This window comes from Cavia porcellus, unplaced genomic scaffold, assembly GCF_034190915.1.
Source record: "Cavia porcellus strain 051 isolate PalLab524CR breed Dunkin Hartley unplaced genomic scaffold, mCavPor4.1 scaffold_28, whole genome shotgun sequence".
NCBI lineage: Eukaryota > Metazoa > Chordata > Mammalia > Rodentia > Caviidae > Cavia > Cavia porcellus.
The window spans coordinates 3577490-3596878 of NW_026947511.1; the positions used below are offsets into that span (position 1 = coordinate 3577490).

The following is a 19389-nucleotide window of genomic DNA, read 5'->3' on the forward strand; positions in this document are numbered from 1 at the left end:
GCAGACCAATCTCCTCTCAACAGTCAGGGCTGTGCTGTAAGGCGCCTGTCTGCTGTGTATGTAGCGGGAGGGCTGCTCCACAACTGCGGATTCAGACCTTGCCCAGAGAATGCCCAGCCCTCTGCCCTGTTTCAGCGACAGGAAAGAGACTAAAGGCACCTTTATGTACCTATTCTCCTTTCAGTCCAAGATTAGGACAGCAGGGCCTTTTTTATGGGATCCAAATCACAGCACCACTCCAAACAGCATTGCATTTATAGCTTTAGTGTGTGTGTGTTGCATTTATAGCTTTAGTGTGTGTGTGTGTGTGTGTGTGTGTGTTTCTCACCACCCACAGACTTTGATGTTCATCCCTTTGGGGGCAGAGGGAAGGGCAAAACGTACACAACACAGAGCTCCAAATGGTAAATAATAGCCCAGTAGCCGTGGCTAAGCTCTGACCTCTGGAGCCACATTCCGGCGCTGGTCCGCGCAGGAGCAGCTCGTGCTGATTTAAACAACCTCGAAAGCGGCGCTGGGCTCCCCGCACCCACCCTTCTGGGCCAGGTTGGTGCAGAAGGATGCGCTTACCTGCAGCGAGGAGCACACGGCCGGCCCGGGCAGGGGAGGCGCAGGCCGCGGCCCCGCTTGGCGCCGCTGCAGTCGGCCGAGGCGGGAGGAGCGCGGAACGGTACCGCCCCTCCCGGTCCGGGCCGCGGCCTGTGCCGGCCGGCTTCCGGAAACCGCGGCGCCACCCGCAGGCGTCTGGGGTGCGGTGGTCGTAGCCCGGGATTTAAAAATCCAGCACCCAGGCCCCACCCCGAAAGCATCAGTTTGTGGGCTGGGGACGCGCCCCGCTTGTTTTGAAAGCTCTGCAGGGGATTTGTTTTGATCCCTTTTCTGGAAGGATTAGTACCTGGAAAAGAGCATCTGTCCTGTCCACAACCAACTCGGGATTTTAAAGATCCATTAAATTAAAGAAAAAAAAAGAAGGGAGACCTAGTTTAATTGTAAAAAAAAAGTAAAAACGAAGGCAACAATACTTTTTCTTTTTTTGTAATTTTGAACACTGATTTCATGTGGCAAAGTGCTCGCATTTAACACCCAACTGCACCATGGTTGAAGCAGCTCAGAGGTAGAGCACTAATTTAGCTATGCCCAGGGCCCTGGGCCCAATCCCCACCTAACGTGGGGGGTGGGGAAACAAAACAAAAACAAACCCCTCACTGCGGCCCTAAACACCGGGTATTGGATACAGGTTCACAAGAGTCAACAATTATATACTCTCAAGCCCTGTATCAGAGGAAAGAACTTTGCGTGTTCCCTGTGCTGTAAAGGAATTTGTCACCAAAAGCTAATCAAGTGAATTGAAATGTTCCCCAGATGTGAACCAAGTACACCAAGCTTATTCCTTAGCAAATGCAAAGGATGACAAGTGTCAGTACTTCATACAACTAGATTTAATAAGTTATTACAGAAAAAAAGTCCAAACTACAAAGTTTAAGCAGTTGTAAGCAGTGGCTGCATTGAGCTCCATATTTAGTCACAGTACTGTAGTTCCATACAAGCAGTATTAGTCCAAGCCCCAAAGGCAGAAGCTGAGTAAGGGTTACTAGCAAAAAAACAATCTAAGAACACAGGTAATAAAAGATACAATACATTTAAAATTAGTTGTTAGTTGAAAAACAAATACAGAGATCTTAGCTGTGAACACTCTAAAAGTTATGTCCATTATTTTGACAGCAAAAATACAAATACCTAATACTTTATACCCCAGTGGAACTGTATCCAGGAAAAAGAGTTGTCTTGTGTTAGCACCCAAGATTTCTACTTGTTACAATTAATTTCTTCATCATACAAATTTAAACAACCCTGAATCACAGAGCCATTCCTTGATCCATTTTGGGGTATAAAGTCAACAGCATTAATTATAAAATACTCTCTGGTAAGATGGAACACTAGTGTAGCTGAGATAGAGAAGTCTGATTATAAAAGAAAAAGAAAACAAAGAAATGTTAGCAAACATACCATAGAAACTAGTGAAAAAGCAACAGTTCATACAAATAAGCCAGTTTTAACAAAAGATACTCTTTTTCACTAATCTGTGACTAATCTTTCATTCAAACCTTGCAAGTAGAGATGTCACAATACTCAAATATTTAGGTAGGAGCTTTACCCAGTTAAATGCCATTTGTTGCTAATATAATAGATAAAATGAAAACTAGCAATTATTTGCTAATTGCATAAATGCAGTACATTCTGCATTAGCCCATGCCTCACTAACAAGCTATAAAACACAAGATATAGGCAGAAATCTAAGCATAATCTTTATACCACTAAACAAGAATTTTTCCAATTTCTTTCTTCTGTTCCTAATCATTTGTAGTTAATGTAAAATTCCAACCAGTAGTACCCAATTCGAGTTAAAATTTTACATCACAACTTGATCTAATCTATATATTATTTACAAAACTGAATACATAGAGCATACCCAGGAGCCATCTCTGGACTCAAGTTTCTCTAAGTTATTGATTAACCTCAGCTCCATAGCTATGGAGCTAGAAGAGGCCACCAATGACTAGTAGAAACACGCCATCTATCTAGAGCAAGTCATCGGATGTTCTGTTTACGCAACACCAGTTTTGCAGTTGTACAATGTTTTTTGCATTAATTTTAGGTGCCACTGCACCATCATGCTGCCTGAACAGCAAGGCTTCCAGGTGAGGGGGGGACTGGGAACGCAGCAGGAGCAGACAGATCATGCACAGAGGGGCGCAGTGCACTGCCGAGATAAAAGCAAAGGGGCATGGTGCGAATAACAGAGCAGGCGGGTGTGGAGGAAGATGCAGCCGGACACACACAGTGACCACGTACAGTGGTGACATCCAGGGGGCCTTCCTCGTGCCGCCAACCAGCTCTTCCAGGAAAGCACCCCGTGTGACTCTGCAGTCAGTCTATATTAGACCATCAGAAGCTGGTGTCCTCTCAGCCACTTCCTCCAGCTCACAGATGTCACCACTGTAGATTCATGTAAAAGATTTGGGAGAGAAAGGCACCATCTCACACGTGGACAGCAGCTGGTGGCAGATACACACACACACACACACACACACACACACACACACACACACACGACAAAATGAAGTTAGAGGGGGCAAAGCCATGAAATATTGTGTTGACCTAGCTAGGTTTGAAACCCAGTGGTATCTCAGTAGGGTGACTTCTTTATCAGGGCCACAGATTTGGCTGCATCTGGTGTTGTATAAATCCACTGTGACATCCCTAGAGACCTGTACTGTGACATCCCTAGTCTTACACTGCGTCACTGTAATAAAGGAAAAGGCTTGTCAAAATTTCACATGTTCTGCTCACTCTGTCACTTTATTACCCAATTATCCGTTACATTTCCAATCACTGTACATAACCAACCATTTTCATCGTTGTCACACTATTGTAAACCACATCAGCAAGATAATACATAAAGCTTTGCATTTCAAAAAACTAGACACTTTAGTAACAATATTACAAAGGTTTTAGCTTCAAAAATAACTGAAAATGAAAAAAATAAACTTTTAAAGAATTAGCATCATAAAATTAATTTATTCCAAGTAAAAATACAAAATAATATGACATTGACCAGATATGAAAGTCCCTCCCAGAAACAACTCTATTAATGATTGAGAAAGCACTCCTTAAAGAAAATACGAAACAAAATGAAAAATATGTAAATATGTTTAATTTTTTTCTTAGCAAAAAATCTTTCTAAAAATAACAATGAAAATTTGTCTCAGTACAAAGGCTACATTACTATTGAAAAAATACCAGCATGAAGAAAAGGTACATATCTGACAGTAGAAAAATGATTTCAGTGAATCACAATGTCTAAAGTTTGCAATGAAAATAAATCTGCAATAAAGATTTATGCCTTTTTTCTTTTCTTTTTTTTCTATTTTTTTTATACAAACAGTACAAACAGTATTGCACATAACAACAAATAGTCGAGGTTAGGTTATAGCCTTCAAAAAATCGACTAGTTCAAGTGTCACATCAAGGCAAGGCCACGACAGGACCTGTGTCACCCAGGGGCTTCCCAGTCAAGTTGCAGGTCAGAACACCTCTATGTTTTAAAATATAATTTTTTTGAAGGACCCTTTCTTTTAATATAACATTAAGAACTTGGGGACACGTTTATTTACAAAACAAAAAGGAACATGTTATAATTTAATAAACTAAAAAAGTTCTCTTTAAAAAAATACAAACAGAAGAACTCTTTCACAATCCTGGTCAGTCGTGCACAATCAACGCTTGATTATAAATATACAAATTAAGGGAAAGTAGTTTCCACCATCTAGTCACAACTTTCAGCACCGAAGGGAGTTTATTTTTGTAACCTGCTCTTCATGACATTGTTTTTCTGCCTTCACTTCAGCTTTACGTTGTGCAATCCTTCAGTTTTTTAAAAATCTCAGTGTTATTTTAGTACATGAAAGAGGGGTGCTTCTTCAAAAAGTTTTGCTTCTTTCACATAATTAGGTAGATTTCTGTAGGTTAGATATGATCTTTAATATTATAGTTATAAAGCTCTAACTTCTTCATTTTCAAAAAACACAAATAAGCATGAAAAAAATAAAGTTACCCATCTGTTAAATCATTTTGTTACAGAATTAAATTAATATATATTTTTCTGAATAAACTTACTTAGAAAATATCATTTTCTTTCCTATATTTCAAAATTGAGGTATTGCAAAAGATCATGTCAGTCAGAAAGCATGCCTTTTTCCTTAAAAACAAACAAACAAAAATCTTCAGCCAACTTTTGAAAACTGTCTAGAATACAAAATGTAGTAGTACATAACAAAATTTCTTGTACAGATGAAAAACAAAAACAAAAAACCACAAACATATTAAAAATATTTAAAAAAAAAAAAAAGCTAAACCATATCTGGGCTGGAAAAAAACCCAATTATTACCAACAAGCCCAGAGATAACCTCAAAAGGGGAGGATTCTAATAAGCATTTTTAATTTAGTAAAAAGCTATTTTGTTTTTCCTTTTTGAAAACAAACTGTAACTTGAGAGCCAGTAACTGCAACTAAACAATGGAGGAAAAAAACCCCAAAACATGCAATGCTAACTTAAGACGATACAAGGACATCACAGCACATAAAACACAGCGACTTAAAAAATCTATTCTGCAGTGTCATATCCAGTCAGATTGTCCCCAGAATTCCGAAACATAGGAAAAAGATTAAAAAAAGATTTATATAGTCTCGCAATCATTGTGTGTGTTTATATATTACTATCTGCAGCCCAAGAGTGAGTGCTAAAAAAATGTCCATGGTAGTACTAGCAGGGCTTAATTTTATTCAAGCTTTACAGGATAAATCCAGGGAATTAAATAGCTAATTTCTCACCCAGACAACCAACTTTGCCCAGGCCATCTTGTTTTGTACAGACATTTCTTTAGCATCACCACTACACAACTTTAAAAAGATGTGCCTCATTTGTCAATCTGACAACTTATCTCTAGATACTGTATATATGTCTTAGTGTTTGTAAGCTAAGATGAGCTCTTTGGTTCTTCTGGACAAGGTCTGAAGCTATGTAAAATGGTGCAAGCACTAGGAGATAGTAAATAAGAGCTCGTGTTACTTAACAATATACCAGTTATGAACTGTCACGTTCATCAATGTCTGACACAGAGGCTTAAAAGAGTTAAGTTTGATCACAGTTAGACATAATTACTTTACTATATAAAATAAATTGCACAATATATAACAGAGCACCGCAAAGTACTTCATCTACCATCCACAAGTTTGCTTGAAGAAAATCCTATGCCTAGGTTTTATATTGGTTGTAATATAGATCCTTTCGTGGGCTCTTCCTGTTCAGAAGCATTCCATCCACTGAGGCATGCCTTCCTCCATTCCATTACCAATTCATTAATGAAAAAAAACTCTTTTAAAAAATGAGTATTTTATAGCTTATATAGTTTCTTAATTTGTGCATTGTGGGAAGGTTTTATACTAGACATTGGATATAAAATTTATTGCATGCAGCAACCTGATTAAGTTAAACATGCAGTCAGAAGTAGTGACCTTCCTGTGAAGCCTTCTGAGAAGTCTGTTCTCATCTCCTTTCGGCAGTTTACTCTATTCCTAAATCACAGAAGTGTGTTGTTGGGTTTTGTTTCGTTTTTCATTGATACCTTAGCCTGAATAGAGTATTATGGTATTAATATACCATTTTAATAGCAGCAAAAGCTATTGCAGCATAAATTTACATAACACTAAAAAGATCTAACCAAATCCTCAGCAAAACAAAAATCAAACATTAAGGAAACAATAGGATTCAGCTTATGAGGTATCCTTAAAAGTCAAACACAGAGCAACTAAAGGCGTACTTTCTTTAAGGGCGATCCTTATTCTAAAAGACCCCAACTAACAATTGTCGAATTGTTGTGAAGTTTTTGCTACATCTGCCACCTACACACGAGTATTACCTTTGGTAAGTCTTGTCCTAGGGGCGACTCTCTTAAGTTTCTGAAAATAAGTGCATGCTCCAGTTTAAAAACAATCAGACAACAACACAACAAATAAAAGAGTCACAGACATGAACCTATGGCCGCTGATGAGAATGGTAGTCCACGTACCGTCACGCGTGACAAATCAGGTGTAAGAAAATTAAGGTACCAAGCAGACAAACGTGTGAATCAAAGTGCAAATCAGTACCGTTACACACTCCGCAACTCTGCATTATACTGGACACTGAGTTCCGTAATATGACTGTAAATAATAGTAATAATAAAAAGACCCATTTTCTTCTTTAAAAACCGAGAACGAATGCACAGATTCCAGAACACCAAGCCCTGAGGCAGCGCCTCTCCTCCCCGTTTCTTCTCCGGCCCGCGGCCGCGCTCAGCTCCAGCGGAACGGCACGTGGCGCGGGCGGTCGCCGCCCTCCTTCACCAGCGGCTTGTGGAACTCGCGGCCGGCGCGCGAGTGGATGCTGGCCCAGCAGTACTCGCAGTAATACTGCAGGCAGGTCACGTTGGCACAGAAGAACGGCGCGAACTTGCCTCCGCAGCGCGTGCCCTGGCACTCGTCGCACATCTGGTCGTCCAGCACGTACGGCTTCACTTCCACCTGGCGGGGAGACGAGAGGTTAGGGCGCCCTGCAGAGTGGGAACCCCGCTTACCACCCGCCCGGGCGTGGGAGGGTGCCGGGCAGGGCGGGGGCGAGGCCGCGCGGCAGAACCGGCGGGCGGGCCCGGCAGCCTCCCGAGCCCGGGCCTGGGACGCCGACAGACGTCAGCGTGGCGCAGCAAGTCGGCGGCTCTGCAGTGCCTTCCGCAGGCCTCAGAGCAGGACAATCGCCGGCCTCACGCCTCCATCTGCATTGCTGGGAGGAGGGCCGGGCCAGCGTCTCGCCCACACCTAGAGCGGTTCTGGGGACACAGCCCCTGCGGTGGTGCAAGGGGCGGCTGGCTCTCTTTTTCCCTTTTATTTCCAGTCCCAGAAGTTGAACCCAGTACTGCCTTTGCACTGAGCTCCAACCCCAACATGTTTTTACATTTTTAAAATCTGGAGTCAGGTTTTTGCTAAATTGCCCAGCTGAGCTCCAACTTGTGACCCTCCTGCCTCGGCCTCCCGGAGTACTAGTTACAGTAAGAGACCAGTTAGGAGTGTCAGCCGGGGAGCCCTGGCAAGCAGCAGGTCCCTCACCCACACACAGCTCAAGCACAAGCCAGTCTTCATGAGCGGCCCACACTCTCCGCCCCGAAGCCCCAGCTCAAAGCCAAGCCGTCTCTGTTCATCTGCACTTTGATCATGCAGCATTCATGTTTCTCTCTGTTGTGAGCGGAGGCCTCACTGATGAACCCGCCGTGCAGCCCAGGCTGACCTACGCCTGCCTCAGCCTCCCCAGAGCTGGCATTACAGACCCAGGCTCTGGGCTGGAGCTGCACTTTCTTTTAACCTCAAACACTCTTATTCTTTCTTTCTTTCTTTTTCTTATTCTTTCTTTCGGCTCACTTCACTTTTATGCACCTAGTGGGCTCCAGGTTTTCTTTGCTCACATAAAATCAACACAATTTAAATGTCAGTTGCATTTCAACGTTCCCAATCCCCTCCCCTGCCCTTCCTAGTCCCCACAATGACCAATCTACCTTCTTTCTATATCTATTTACCTATTCTGCATATTTCCTATAAACAGCATCATGAGACCTTTTTTTGTCTGCTCTATTTACTCACCCAAACTAGTACTCATTATACCCGCCACACACACACTTGGTCCCTCATTTGTTCCGCCTGTTGGCTGCTGCAGGTGTGCTGCGGTGAGTGTGCATGTGTCTCCGAGTGACTGATGATCTGGGGTTGACAGTGAGGAATAATTCAATCGGGAATATTTAGTGTTTAACTTTCTGTTTGCCAAGGAGCTGTACCATTTTACATTTCCACCGGCAAAGTATGAGAGATACGACTTCCACATTCTCACTGGTATTTGTTTTCCATTTTAGTGGTTATAACTGTCCTAGGAGAGATGAAGTAATACCTCCCTGTAGTTTAGATCTGCATTTCCCTAATAACGAATGACATTTAGCATCTCGCAAGTTCTTGTTGGCCATTTATCTATCTCGTTTGGAAATGTCTATTTAAATTCTTTGCTGATTTTTAAAAGTAGGTTGCCCTTTTGTTGTTAAACTGTAAGTTTACTCTATCTTCTGGATTCTAGACTTTCATCAGATATGTGATACCTCAGTTATGAACTTGATTTATTTTATAATTTTGGAGAAGATGGCTGCTTCTGTGTTTGCATGGGGAAGATGGCCATGGTCCTGTTTGTTACCTGATACAGAATTTGCAAACACAAGCAAAATTGTGCCCAATACTTTTTTTTAAACTGAATTGTTTGTAAACAGAAGCGTTCATGAACCAAGGCACTCTGTATCTTATAGGCTATATTTTCATTTTTTATAATACTCTTTGATACAGAACAGTTTTTAATTTTGATAAAGTACAATTTATGTATTTGCTGTTGTTACAGCTTCTTTTGATGTCCTACCTAAGAACCCACAGTAAGCTCCAATGCGACAAAATTTACCCGTTTTCCCCAGTCATATGGTTTTAGCTCTTATATTTAATTTGCTGATCTTTTTTTTTTTTTTTTTTTTTTTTTTTTTTTTTGTCTTTTTCGTTTTTATTGGTACCAGGGATCGAACTCACGACTGCCTGTTTGCAAGGCAGGTGTTTACGCCGCTGAGCTAAATCCCCAGCCCCTTGCTGATCTATCTTAAGCTAATGTATAGATATAGCATGAGGCAGGGCCCAGCTTCATTCTTTTCCAGGTGAACATTCATTGCCAGTTTCCTTGTTTTGAGACAGGGTCTCACTATGTAGCCAAGCCTGGGCTTGAATTTGTGAACTTTCTGCCTCAGCCTCCTGGATACAGGAGACCATTTTTTTTTTTTTTTTTTGCCTAGGCTGGCCTTGATCTCCTGGGTTCAAGCAATCCTCCTGTGTCAGCCTCCCAAGTAGCTATAACTATAGGAACACACTGTAATGTTGAACACAGAAGAGACTATTCTTTTTTGGGGCAGTACTGGGGATTGAACCCTTTCTTACTTTTTATTGTGAGACAAGGTTTCTTTAAATTGCTAGTTGCTCAGGCTAGCCTTGCACTTGTGATCCTCCTGCCTCAGCCTCCCAGAATGCTGTAAGTGTAGGTATGGGCCACCACACCAGGCTAGGAAGAGACTATTCATTAGTCATTGAATGACCTTGGCAATTGTGTTAAAAATCAGTCAGAGGCTCAGGCTTCCAAAACTACTGCAATCCCTTCTCCTTTAAACTGAACTACTCCGCAGTGCTCATCTAGAATTTCCTAGTTATTGTCCAGCTATGGTCAGATTGATGATGTGAGGCCAGATTCTTGGAGCAAGACGGGACCATGGCACACCCAGTAGAGAAACTCGATCTGCGGATACTGACAAGCGCCAGGGGGAAAGGGGCTACAGGCTTGTGACAATGCATCTAACCTGCCTGCTTCCATCTCTGAAAATGCTGGGGATGAGTTCATTCTATGGGGGAGGCTTACTGAGAAGCAGGGGACAGGTGGTGCTTTTCCACCCGCAGACCCCCAGCAGCAGAACGTTTTCCTTCTGCCAACAGAGAGACCCCCATATCCCGGGGGTGCTGACAATAGAACTGAGCCTCAAAAGCTTAGGAAAGAGGGTCTGTCAATCAGAGAGAAGGTTGGCTTGAACAAACAGAAGTCACACCCAGCAAAAGGAAACTTCAGGAGCAATGAGGCAACAGTTGTTTACATAGCAGGGAAACATAAATGCCTGTGAAAGAATTTAAGTCCACACAGGAGGAGATGAGTTTGATCCCTGGTACAAAACAAAAAAGGTTCATATTTATAAGTATTTGTTCCTATCACATTGGCTGATATTTAAAGTTATTATAAGTGGTTCTTATCCTTTCCTAATAAAAATGTAAACTGCTAAGTTTTGAACAGTAAAGTAATAAATTCTTACAAATAAAAATATATATAGTCAGGCCTGGAGTTGTATCTCAGTGACAAGAACACTTGCCTCGCATGTTTGAGGGTTGGAGTTGCCTCCAGCACTGCAAAACAAAACAAAACACAACACCAGATATCCCACTCTATACTGTCACCCAATAATCCCACTGTTGGTTATTGTTACTGAGGTAATTCCATTGCCTGGAAATATAATTACCAGCTTCAAGGATACACGTAAAGTATGTTCGTTAGAAGAAAAAGTAGAAACAAATGTCTACTTACAAAAAAATAGTGGAAAAAAACTCGGTGGTATACTTACCATACAGAATGTCATGCAGCCATGAAAGGCTACATCAGGTGATTAAAAGAATTTCCATCACACAGGAATGTTTTAAGATCAAGTAGGTTGATGGATACAAGAACCTACTTCAAACTGTGAAATGCTAACCAAGTGAATGCAGGATATGGGTGTTTAGGTTGTCCCCTGCTTAAAAAAGTGTGATTATTTTGGCTTAAATGGATTTACTCATATGACAAAAGACTGCGTATTCCTTGCTACCTGCTATCTTAAAACTGAAATGCAATACAGAACAAGATGTACTTACTTTCCAAAATCAGTTTTGTTCTACAATGATTTCTTTCTTTCTTTTTTTTTTTTTTTTTGTCTTTTTCTTTTTTGTTGGTACCAGGGATTGAATTTACGACCACACATTTGCAAGGCAGGCGCTTATGCCGCTGAGCTAAATCCCCAACCCCCCTACAATGATTTCTTAAAGGCATTCCTAAACCATTTGTAGTTTTTACCATATTCCAGTGCCATCTATACTACTGACTGTTACTTTATTTATTTATTTATTACCTTTTTTGAGATAGGGTCTCACTATGCAGTTCAGGCTGGCCTTGAACTCACTTTGTAGCCAGGCTGATCTTGAACTTGCAACAATCCTCCTGCCTCAGCCTCTTGAGTGCTGGGGTTACAGTCATGTGCCACAATGCCCAGCTTTGCCTGTTCCTTTAAATGACTATCTGAATTAATTCTATTTTTCCCCAATAAGCAAGTGTAACAAAATACCAACTGATTTCTCGTTTAACCACCAAAACTACCTGGAGTATCAATTAAGCCATGACACTTTGGAAACATCAATCTTATGGCAATCACATTACTGATCTCAGGGCTGGGGATTTAGCTCAGCGGCATAAGCGCCTGCCTTGCAAGCAGGCGGTCGTGAGTTCAATCCCCGGTACCGATAAAAATGAAAAAGACAAAAAAAACAAAAAACAAAACCACACACACATTACTGATCTCTACTACCATTAAAGCCCCAATACATGCTAGATTCTCACGTACAGCTGATCATGATCAACTTGACCCTCTATTTCAAAGGGGCCCATAGTCACAGGAGATGAGAAGTATCTTTTGAGACACTTGGATTCACATTCACATGCCTGGAATATGTCTGTGCCGAAGGATGCAAAAGAATATATGTAATTTATCAATGTGCCGATAACACTAAGGATAAAGAAGACTGGTTTTTTTTTTCTTTTTCATTTTCTTTTTATTGGTACCAACGATTGAACTCATGACTGCCTGCTTGCAAGGCAGGCACTTATGCCACTGAGCTAAATCCCCAGCCCCAGAAGACTGTTTAAGAACACTGGATAAGGGGCTGGGGATTTAGCTCCGCAGCATAAGCGCCTGCCTTGCAAGCGCGTGGTTGTGAGTTGGATCCCCAGTACGGTATACAAAGAAAAAAAAAGACAAAAAAAAAAAAAAAAAAAAAGGAACACTGGATAAACGGCTATAGAAGATAGGTAAAGGAAATTGGTTAGTTCTTTTTCTCATTACTGATGCCCAGAGTTCAGGGAGGAAGGGTTTACTTTAGTCACAGTTTTTAGAGGTTTCAGTCCATGATCAGCTGGCTCCAAGGCCAGGATGGGTTGGCAGAGAAACCGTTCATGGCAGGCAGAAGGTAAGAAAGCAAGCGGAGAAGAAAGACAAGCCTCTTTCTGTCCCTCACAGGGTACACAGGCTGCCCGCCCTGGGCAGGTGTAGTACTCACACTCTTAGTCCAAGTCAGAACCAGTACAAACCAGTCAGTGGACTATTTAGTAATCACACACCCTCAAGCCCCGCATCACACACTCTAGATTCAGCCATCTCTGAGAAAGCCGTATGGCTACATGAGGCTTTGGGAGGACATCTAGGCACAAACCTTAACAGAAAAGTAATAGTTGGGTGTAGTGGGGTGAGAGTGTAATCCTAGTACTCAAGAAACTGAAGCAGGAAGATTGGAGGCTACATAATGAGTTCAAGCCCAGCCTCAACTACAAAGTCAGACCCTGTCTCAAACAAAAACAAAAAACAAGCAACAACAACAAAAAAAGAAATAATATATCTAAAATGATAAAGACAAAATAAAATTATACTTTAACTAACCGGTGTCAATGCTCCATTGTTGTTTGTAACAAGCTACTGAAAATGTGCAGTCATTTTGGTATCAGTCAACAAACTGACATACCAAAGGAATAAAACAACGACTAAATAACCCTTGGTGGCAGAGAGGAGATACCACAGAGACCAAACCTACGCACAAGTACAAACTTCCCTCTCCTTGGGTGTGACAACTGCAACGATGATAAGGGAGCTGTCTGGCCAAGCTCGGGTGCAGTTTAAATTGTGTGAAAGTCACATTAAGGACAGCCTACTACCAGCCCCTGCTGCGGCCTGCCCTTTGGCAGATGAACCAGCCAAATAAAACAAATACCCAGGATTCTGAGGGAGGCAAGGCAAGCTTACAGACGACTGGAAAGCAAGTAGAAGCAAGGATTTTAAATCACAGAGCTCAAGTGGAAAGGCTGAAAAAGGAGGCCACATGATGAGCTGTACTGTAATTTAACAGAAATAAACTTAAGGTTTGTACCTGGTCTCCACAATTGACAGCACAAATACAAGGTGTAAGCCAAGGCATAAGAAAGATGCACATGCAAGTAAAGTGTTAACTCGGAGATTTAAGGAGGCTGAGAAGGCTGACAAAAGGACCAATGAAATCTAAGCATTGTGGCAGGCTTCTGGAGGAAAACAGTGAACTGGAGATCACAGATAGGAAAGGCAGGCAGGATGCATGCAGAGCCGCTCTCTGTATCCGAGGGAAGAAACAAAGACACGGGCTGGACATGGCACAGGCCTGTGATCCAGCACCTGGGAGCTAAGGAAGCAGGACTGCCTGAGTTCCAGGCTAGCCCGGGCTACACAGAGCCCAGAGCCAGCCTGTACTACAGAATGAAATCCTGTCTCAAAGAACAAAACAAAACAAACAACCACAACAACAGTAAACTCTCAAAGAACAAAACAAAACAAACAACCACAACAACAGTAAACCAAGGCGAAACAAGAGAATGCTGATCCCAGTGATGCTCAGAGGGAGGAGGAGTGAGAGGTGGAATGAAGGGTACTTACATGAAAAACACCAGCTCGGACATTCTATCCCCTGGCTTCCAGGGAACGGTACTCAGAATGATGGGGTGGGGCGGGGAGCTAATTACACTATACTGGAGCGTAAGTGAATATTCTTTGTCTCTCCAGGCTGCCGCAGATGCATGGTGATCGCTACGAGAGTGATGGCAGTGTCAGGTTTATCGCCAAGAGGCACAGTGTTTAATCACAGGAAGAGAAAACCATCTTTGCACATGGGGCGGCCTAAAGGAGCCTTCATCATTCAGAGATACCTGTGACACAGCTGTACATGTCTGCAGCATCCAGGATTTGAAGCACAAACCCCAGCACGAGATGAAGCTGCCCGAAGCACACTGTGTTGTGTGATTCAGAAACATTCTCTTTAATAGTACTCAGGAATGAGTTACCTAGGTAGTAAGAATAACTTGGTACTTAATTCCTTTGAAATATTTAACTCAGTATTCTACTCAGAGAGATGACTGCAGAAGATAGCAATCTAGAGATGCGAGAAATTAGCTGATGACAACAAAAGCAAGCTGTTAACACATTTCCTGATAGCTAAGGTGACACAATGGGCTAAGTCCAGCACAACTCAACAGAGCTCACAGGCAGCAACTGACAGCCTCCCCACAGTGGGTGACCAATGTGCTGGGCAAGAGAGTTGAGAATAGAAGACTCTATCAAGGTAAGAAATACCTGAAATGAAAGGTTAAGATGCTGCACTCTTAAAACTTTCCAAGCTAAGGGCATTATTTGAGGAGGAGAGGTTTAATTTGGTTCATGTCAAGTTCATTATTTTTTAAAGTAAATTCTTGAGGCCTGGGAAAATCTGGAGGGATATGTCACCCTGAATAGGAATGATGAATTACTTAATGGCTTTATTTAACATTATGTCTGGGACCCTGAGTTCTTAACATGAGCCTATTTTAGAATCATGATGAGACATAGTTTAAATTCACACATGGAGGGGGCTGGGAATTTAGCTCAGCGGCATAAGCGCCTGCCTTGCAAGCAGGCAGTCGTGAGTTTGATCCCTGGTACCGATAAAAAAGGAAAAAGACAAAAAAAAAAAAAAAAATTCACACATGGAGGAATGGGGATATAGCTCAGGAGGCATAACTGTGAAACTCTGTCACCATTTAAAAAAATTTTTTTTCCCAGCCTATGCCACAGAATACAACTAACATTCTCAGTACACATGATATTTTCTGTTACACACATGTATTTTAAAAATTTTTTTAAATAAAAACATTTATTTTAAAATCCTACTGTTTAAAAAACAGACGATAGCTGGGCATGTTGGCACATACCTGGTAATCCTAGCACTTGGGAGGCTGACACAGAGGGTCATCGTGAGTTTGAGGCCAGCCCAGGCTACATAATGAGACCTAGTCTCAAAAGAGATGAGAGAGAGAGAGGAGAGGGGAGGGGAGGGGAGGGAAGGGGAGGGGAGGGGGGGGGAGAGGGAGGGAGGCCAAATGCATTGGCATAGTGAGATGGACTTTTTTTTAGACAAGGTCTTGTTGTGGAGTTCAGGCTGGTCTTGAACTCACTGTATAAGCCCAAGCTGGTCTGAAACTTGTGACAATCCTCCTACATCAGCCTCCTCATTTTGGGATTACAGATACATGCCACCACATCCAGCTGAACATGACTCTTCTGGGAGCCAGAGAAGGAATGTTGCTTTAATTTTTCAATAACTTATTTTGAGACAGGATTCCACCTGTCAGGCAGGACTCTGTGTGCAGTCCTCCTGCTTCAGCCTCCACAGTGCTGGGGTTACAAGCATGCACCCTACACTAGCTGGATCTTAGAACTTTTCAATTCAAGGATTCAGAATTTTTTTATTTAACTTTTCTTTTCTATTTTTTTTTCATTTTATTTTTGTGGTGCTAGGGATCAAGACCAGGGCCTGGCACGTGCTAGGCAAGTGCTCTACCACTGAGTCATACCTTCACTCCTACTTATTTAAACATTTACTGTTTTCAACTGTTTTTCTATACAGATAAGTGTAGCCTTCTGGGAAAAACTCCCTCCTGAAGTTCCGCAGACAGGAGCTATGCTGGTAAGAGTGTCACTTTTTTGGATCTGGGGCATCCCCCAAAACCCCTTGTGTTTGGGAGGCGACTAGTTCATGCTAGTGCTCCACCACCCATCAGTGGACTCATCCAGTGATGAGCTCGCAGGGCTGTGTGTACCTTCTTCCCTGGCCCCTCTGTGTTCTGCTTCCTGGCACCATGATGTGAGTAGCCTTCTGCCACGCCCTTCCTAATGTGGAGCTGACAACCCCTGTCAGGTCATCAGATTCCTAACTCCTGTTTCTTCTGAGTGTTAAATCCTCTAAAAGCCACGAAATAAAACAGAACAGAACAGAACAGAATTGTTTAATTAGAGGATGTTGGCTCTTATGTCTTGGTGATAAGGAAATTAACTTTTAAAAAGTCTATATTATTTGGGAATGGGGCTAGAAGTATTTGGGGCATAAATTATCCCCAATCAAGTACTGATAGCAGAAAAATATACCATATGGGCAGGAAAATTGTTAAAAATCTATAAGATGTGTAACAGTTGGGGCTGGGGATTTAGCTCAGCGGCATAAGCACCTGCCTTGCAAGCAGGTGGTCGTGAGTTCCATCCCCAGTACCGATAAAAAGGAAAAAGACAAAAAAAAAAAAAAAAAAAAAAAAAATGTGTAACTGTTGTTGCATCACCCCTGGCTTCCCCCCAAGGTACACAAAAGCAAAGCACCTCAACTAGGTCACAACTCATTTGTTTTCCCAACTGGATAAGGGGTTTGAACTAGCGTTTCCAAGTAAAAATAAGGAGTGACCAAAAACTGGTAACTGACTGATATCACCTGAACCCACGGTGAAAGACCTGTGTTCCGCTGTAACTACACAGAAAAACAGTGACAGTCTTTTTCCTATTATTTATCTCATAAATTACCTCTATGCACAATATGAGAAAGAAAAAAGGAATATTTTATACAATCTAAAGAGATTTTCATATTAAAAATACCTACAATTCCAACAGAGCAGATATACAAAGAGAACAGAACAGGAGAAATCAGGGCTCATAATCAGGAAGGGAAGCCTTAACAAATGTTCTCTTCTATTCAAAGAAGATTTTTTCCTCTTCTCTTTAGATGACCCAAATTCCTTTTAAAAAAATTATTTTTAGTCAAAGGCTCTAAAACTCCCAGCATTTCAAAATAAGCCAAGGTAGGATTAGTTCAGGCAATATTTTAACTCAGTTTTGGATTCCTCTCAAGAGGACAAGTCAAACAGCTTTAGCAAAAGCAAGACAGTTTTCAGAGCAGATCAGGCAGCGAGTACAACCGCAGTAAGATAAAGGCTGAGCTGTAGGAGTCCCAGGCTCAGGTTAGGAACAAAAATAGCCCAGGAACCAGTCATCAGAGGCTGACTCCTTTTGCTATGAGTCATCTTGTATATCCCAGCTGCAGCCAGAGACAAAACGTAATATTATCAACACTCTGTGAGTATGGTTGCTGGGTCATGTTAATCTTCATGCAGGTTAAAAATATCATACCTTTGGTAGACTTTAGCAAATTTGAGATGTTTCCAGTAGAGTCACAATTTTTTTTTTAAAGATGCGAAGTACTTATGGTGCTTGCAAAGAAAGTGCAATGGAAAACATCTCATTAAATTGAAAATGGGTTATTTTAAATAGCATGGTATTCAAAGCAAACATTACATGCTTTGGCTTAGCTATCACAATGCTCCTTAAATAAAAGTATAGAGACTCTCAACTTGGCTAACAAAGTCTCTCCAGTTCTCAATATTAAACTAAAATAGTTGAAGGAAGAGTATTTGGCAATGGTATTTTAAACCTATTTTTCTTCCTTATACAGAGACATTTTATATGACATTTTAGAAAGATGAACACATAGTCTCAAGTAATCAAAAGACAAAGAATTAGAAAAATTAATTCTGGACTTGAGGATATAGCTCAGTGATACCATGATTTCTAGCATAGAAAATCCTGGGCCCCAGGAAGGAAGGAGAGGGAGGGAGAGGGGGGAAAGGAATGGAGGCAAAATATATAAACATTAAAGGGAATATCACCTTCAACACCCCTGGTATCAAGAATACACAGTTGCTGTTTCCTTTCCCAACCCCTAATCCTCTGCAGACTGAAAAGACATGGTAGGCGGGAAACTCTTGTTTAAAAACCCGAGGAAGGGAAAACGGTCAACGGCTTAGCACAGTACATGCTTCTTTCATGCAATTTGTGTGTGAGAAGAAGAGTTGAAAACACCGAGAGTGCTTTCTCAACAGGTTTCCCTAAAACATTATTTCCAAAACTATGGGATATTTCAGCAGAATTCTACAATTAAAAAAATCATGAAAAATTGCATGTTTCTCTCTTGGCTCTTCACAATGAAGATTAGTATGTAAAAGATTCTAATGTGCCCTAGAAGTGTGGTGGCAAGCCTACGTTAGACCTGCCACTGTGGGCTATTTGTTACCACTGAAAGCTCCGAAAGTTCACCATCACTGTCTTATAATAAACCTGTCTATTTTGCTTTAAGCAAGCATTTTCAAACCATTTGACTCAAAAACAGAGTGATTTAGGGAAACATTCTAGAGATGGATTCCTGGGTAGGGCAAGAAATTCTGAAAACTCCTACTTCTATTTAAAAAACACAAATTTTTGAGCAACTATCTCTAAGATGATAATATGTAATCTATTAACTGGTGATTTCTTACTTTTTTTTTTTTTTTTGTAGTTCTGTATTACTTGTACCCTTACACCGCTTTGTTTTGTTTTGTGTTTTTCTCTTTTTCCTTTTAAATAAAATTTAAAAAAAAAATAAATAAAAAACACTATCCAACTTTACCCCTATCTTGTCTGAAATATTCACCTACATTTTTCTGCTGAATTCAAATTAGATTGTCTTCAATAAGAATCTTTCAAAAAGCTCAAATATTAAATCATCTGTAGTTTCACTTAAGTCAATGTGCTGCTGTACCTTGACAAAATGCTTTAGAGTTTTTTTTCATATATATTCTTTTTTTTCTTTTTTTTATTTTTATAGCCTACAGCACCCGTTAGTCCCAGGCAGTCTCCCATCCAAGTACTAACCAGGCCCGACCCTGCTTAACTTCCAAGATCAGACAAGATCGGGTGCATTAAATGCTTTATAGTTTTTAAAAGCATTTTCATTTATGCACACACACCCCTTTCTAAAAGCCACATGACAAGTGGTACAGTGAGGACAAAACCTAACAATGGCTCATTCTAGTGTGGCACCCTATCTTTTGGCTAAGAAAACAAAACAAAACAAAACACCCAAACCAAACCAAAACAAAACTTCCATCAGCTGAACTGAGAGACTGTAAGTGCGTGTGCTGCACGATGCAGTGAAAGTTCACAGACCTCTAGGAGACAACATGACCATATTGCACTAAC

General features: G+C 41.3%; 1 protein-coding gene and 1 long non-coding RNA gene across 9 annotated transcripts in view; one reads left to right on the top strand and one right to left on the bottom strand.

Annotated features, from left to right (window-relative positions):
• Nucleotides 1-1421: 1421 nt before the first annotated feature.
• Cpeb3 (cytoplasmic polyadenylation element binding protein 3) overlaps nt 1422-19389 on the bottom strand; it is a 216535-nt gene continuing 198567 nt past the window's right edge. For all 8 annotated transcript variants that reach the window (XM_063239354.1, XM_063239361.1, XM_063239360.1 and 5 more), the window contains one exon: nt 1422-7123. In XM_063239354.1, coding sequence (XP_063095424.1) covers nt 6896-7123 — 228 coding nt within the window. In that variant the 3' untranslated portion in view covers nt 1422-6895. The remainder of the gene's footprint in view (nt 7124-19389) is intronic.
• On the top strand, nt 7022-17974 carry LOC134473792 (uncharacterized). Its single transcript, XR_010044217.1, has 3 exons — nt 7022-7141; nt 14086-14641; nt 15962-17974. It is a non-coding gene; the product is annotated as an uncharacterized LOC134473792 (long non-coding RNA).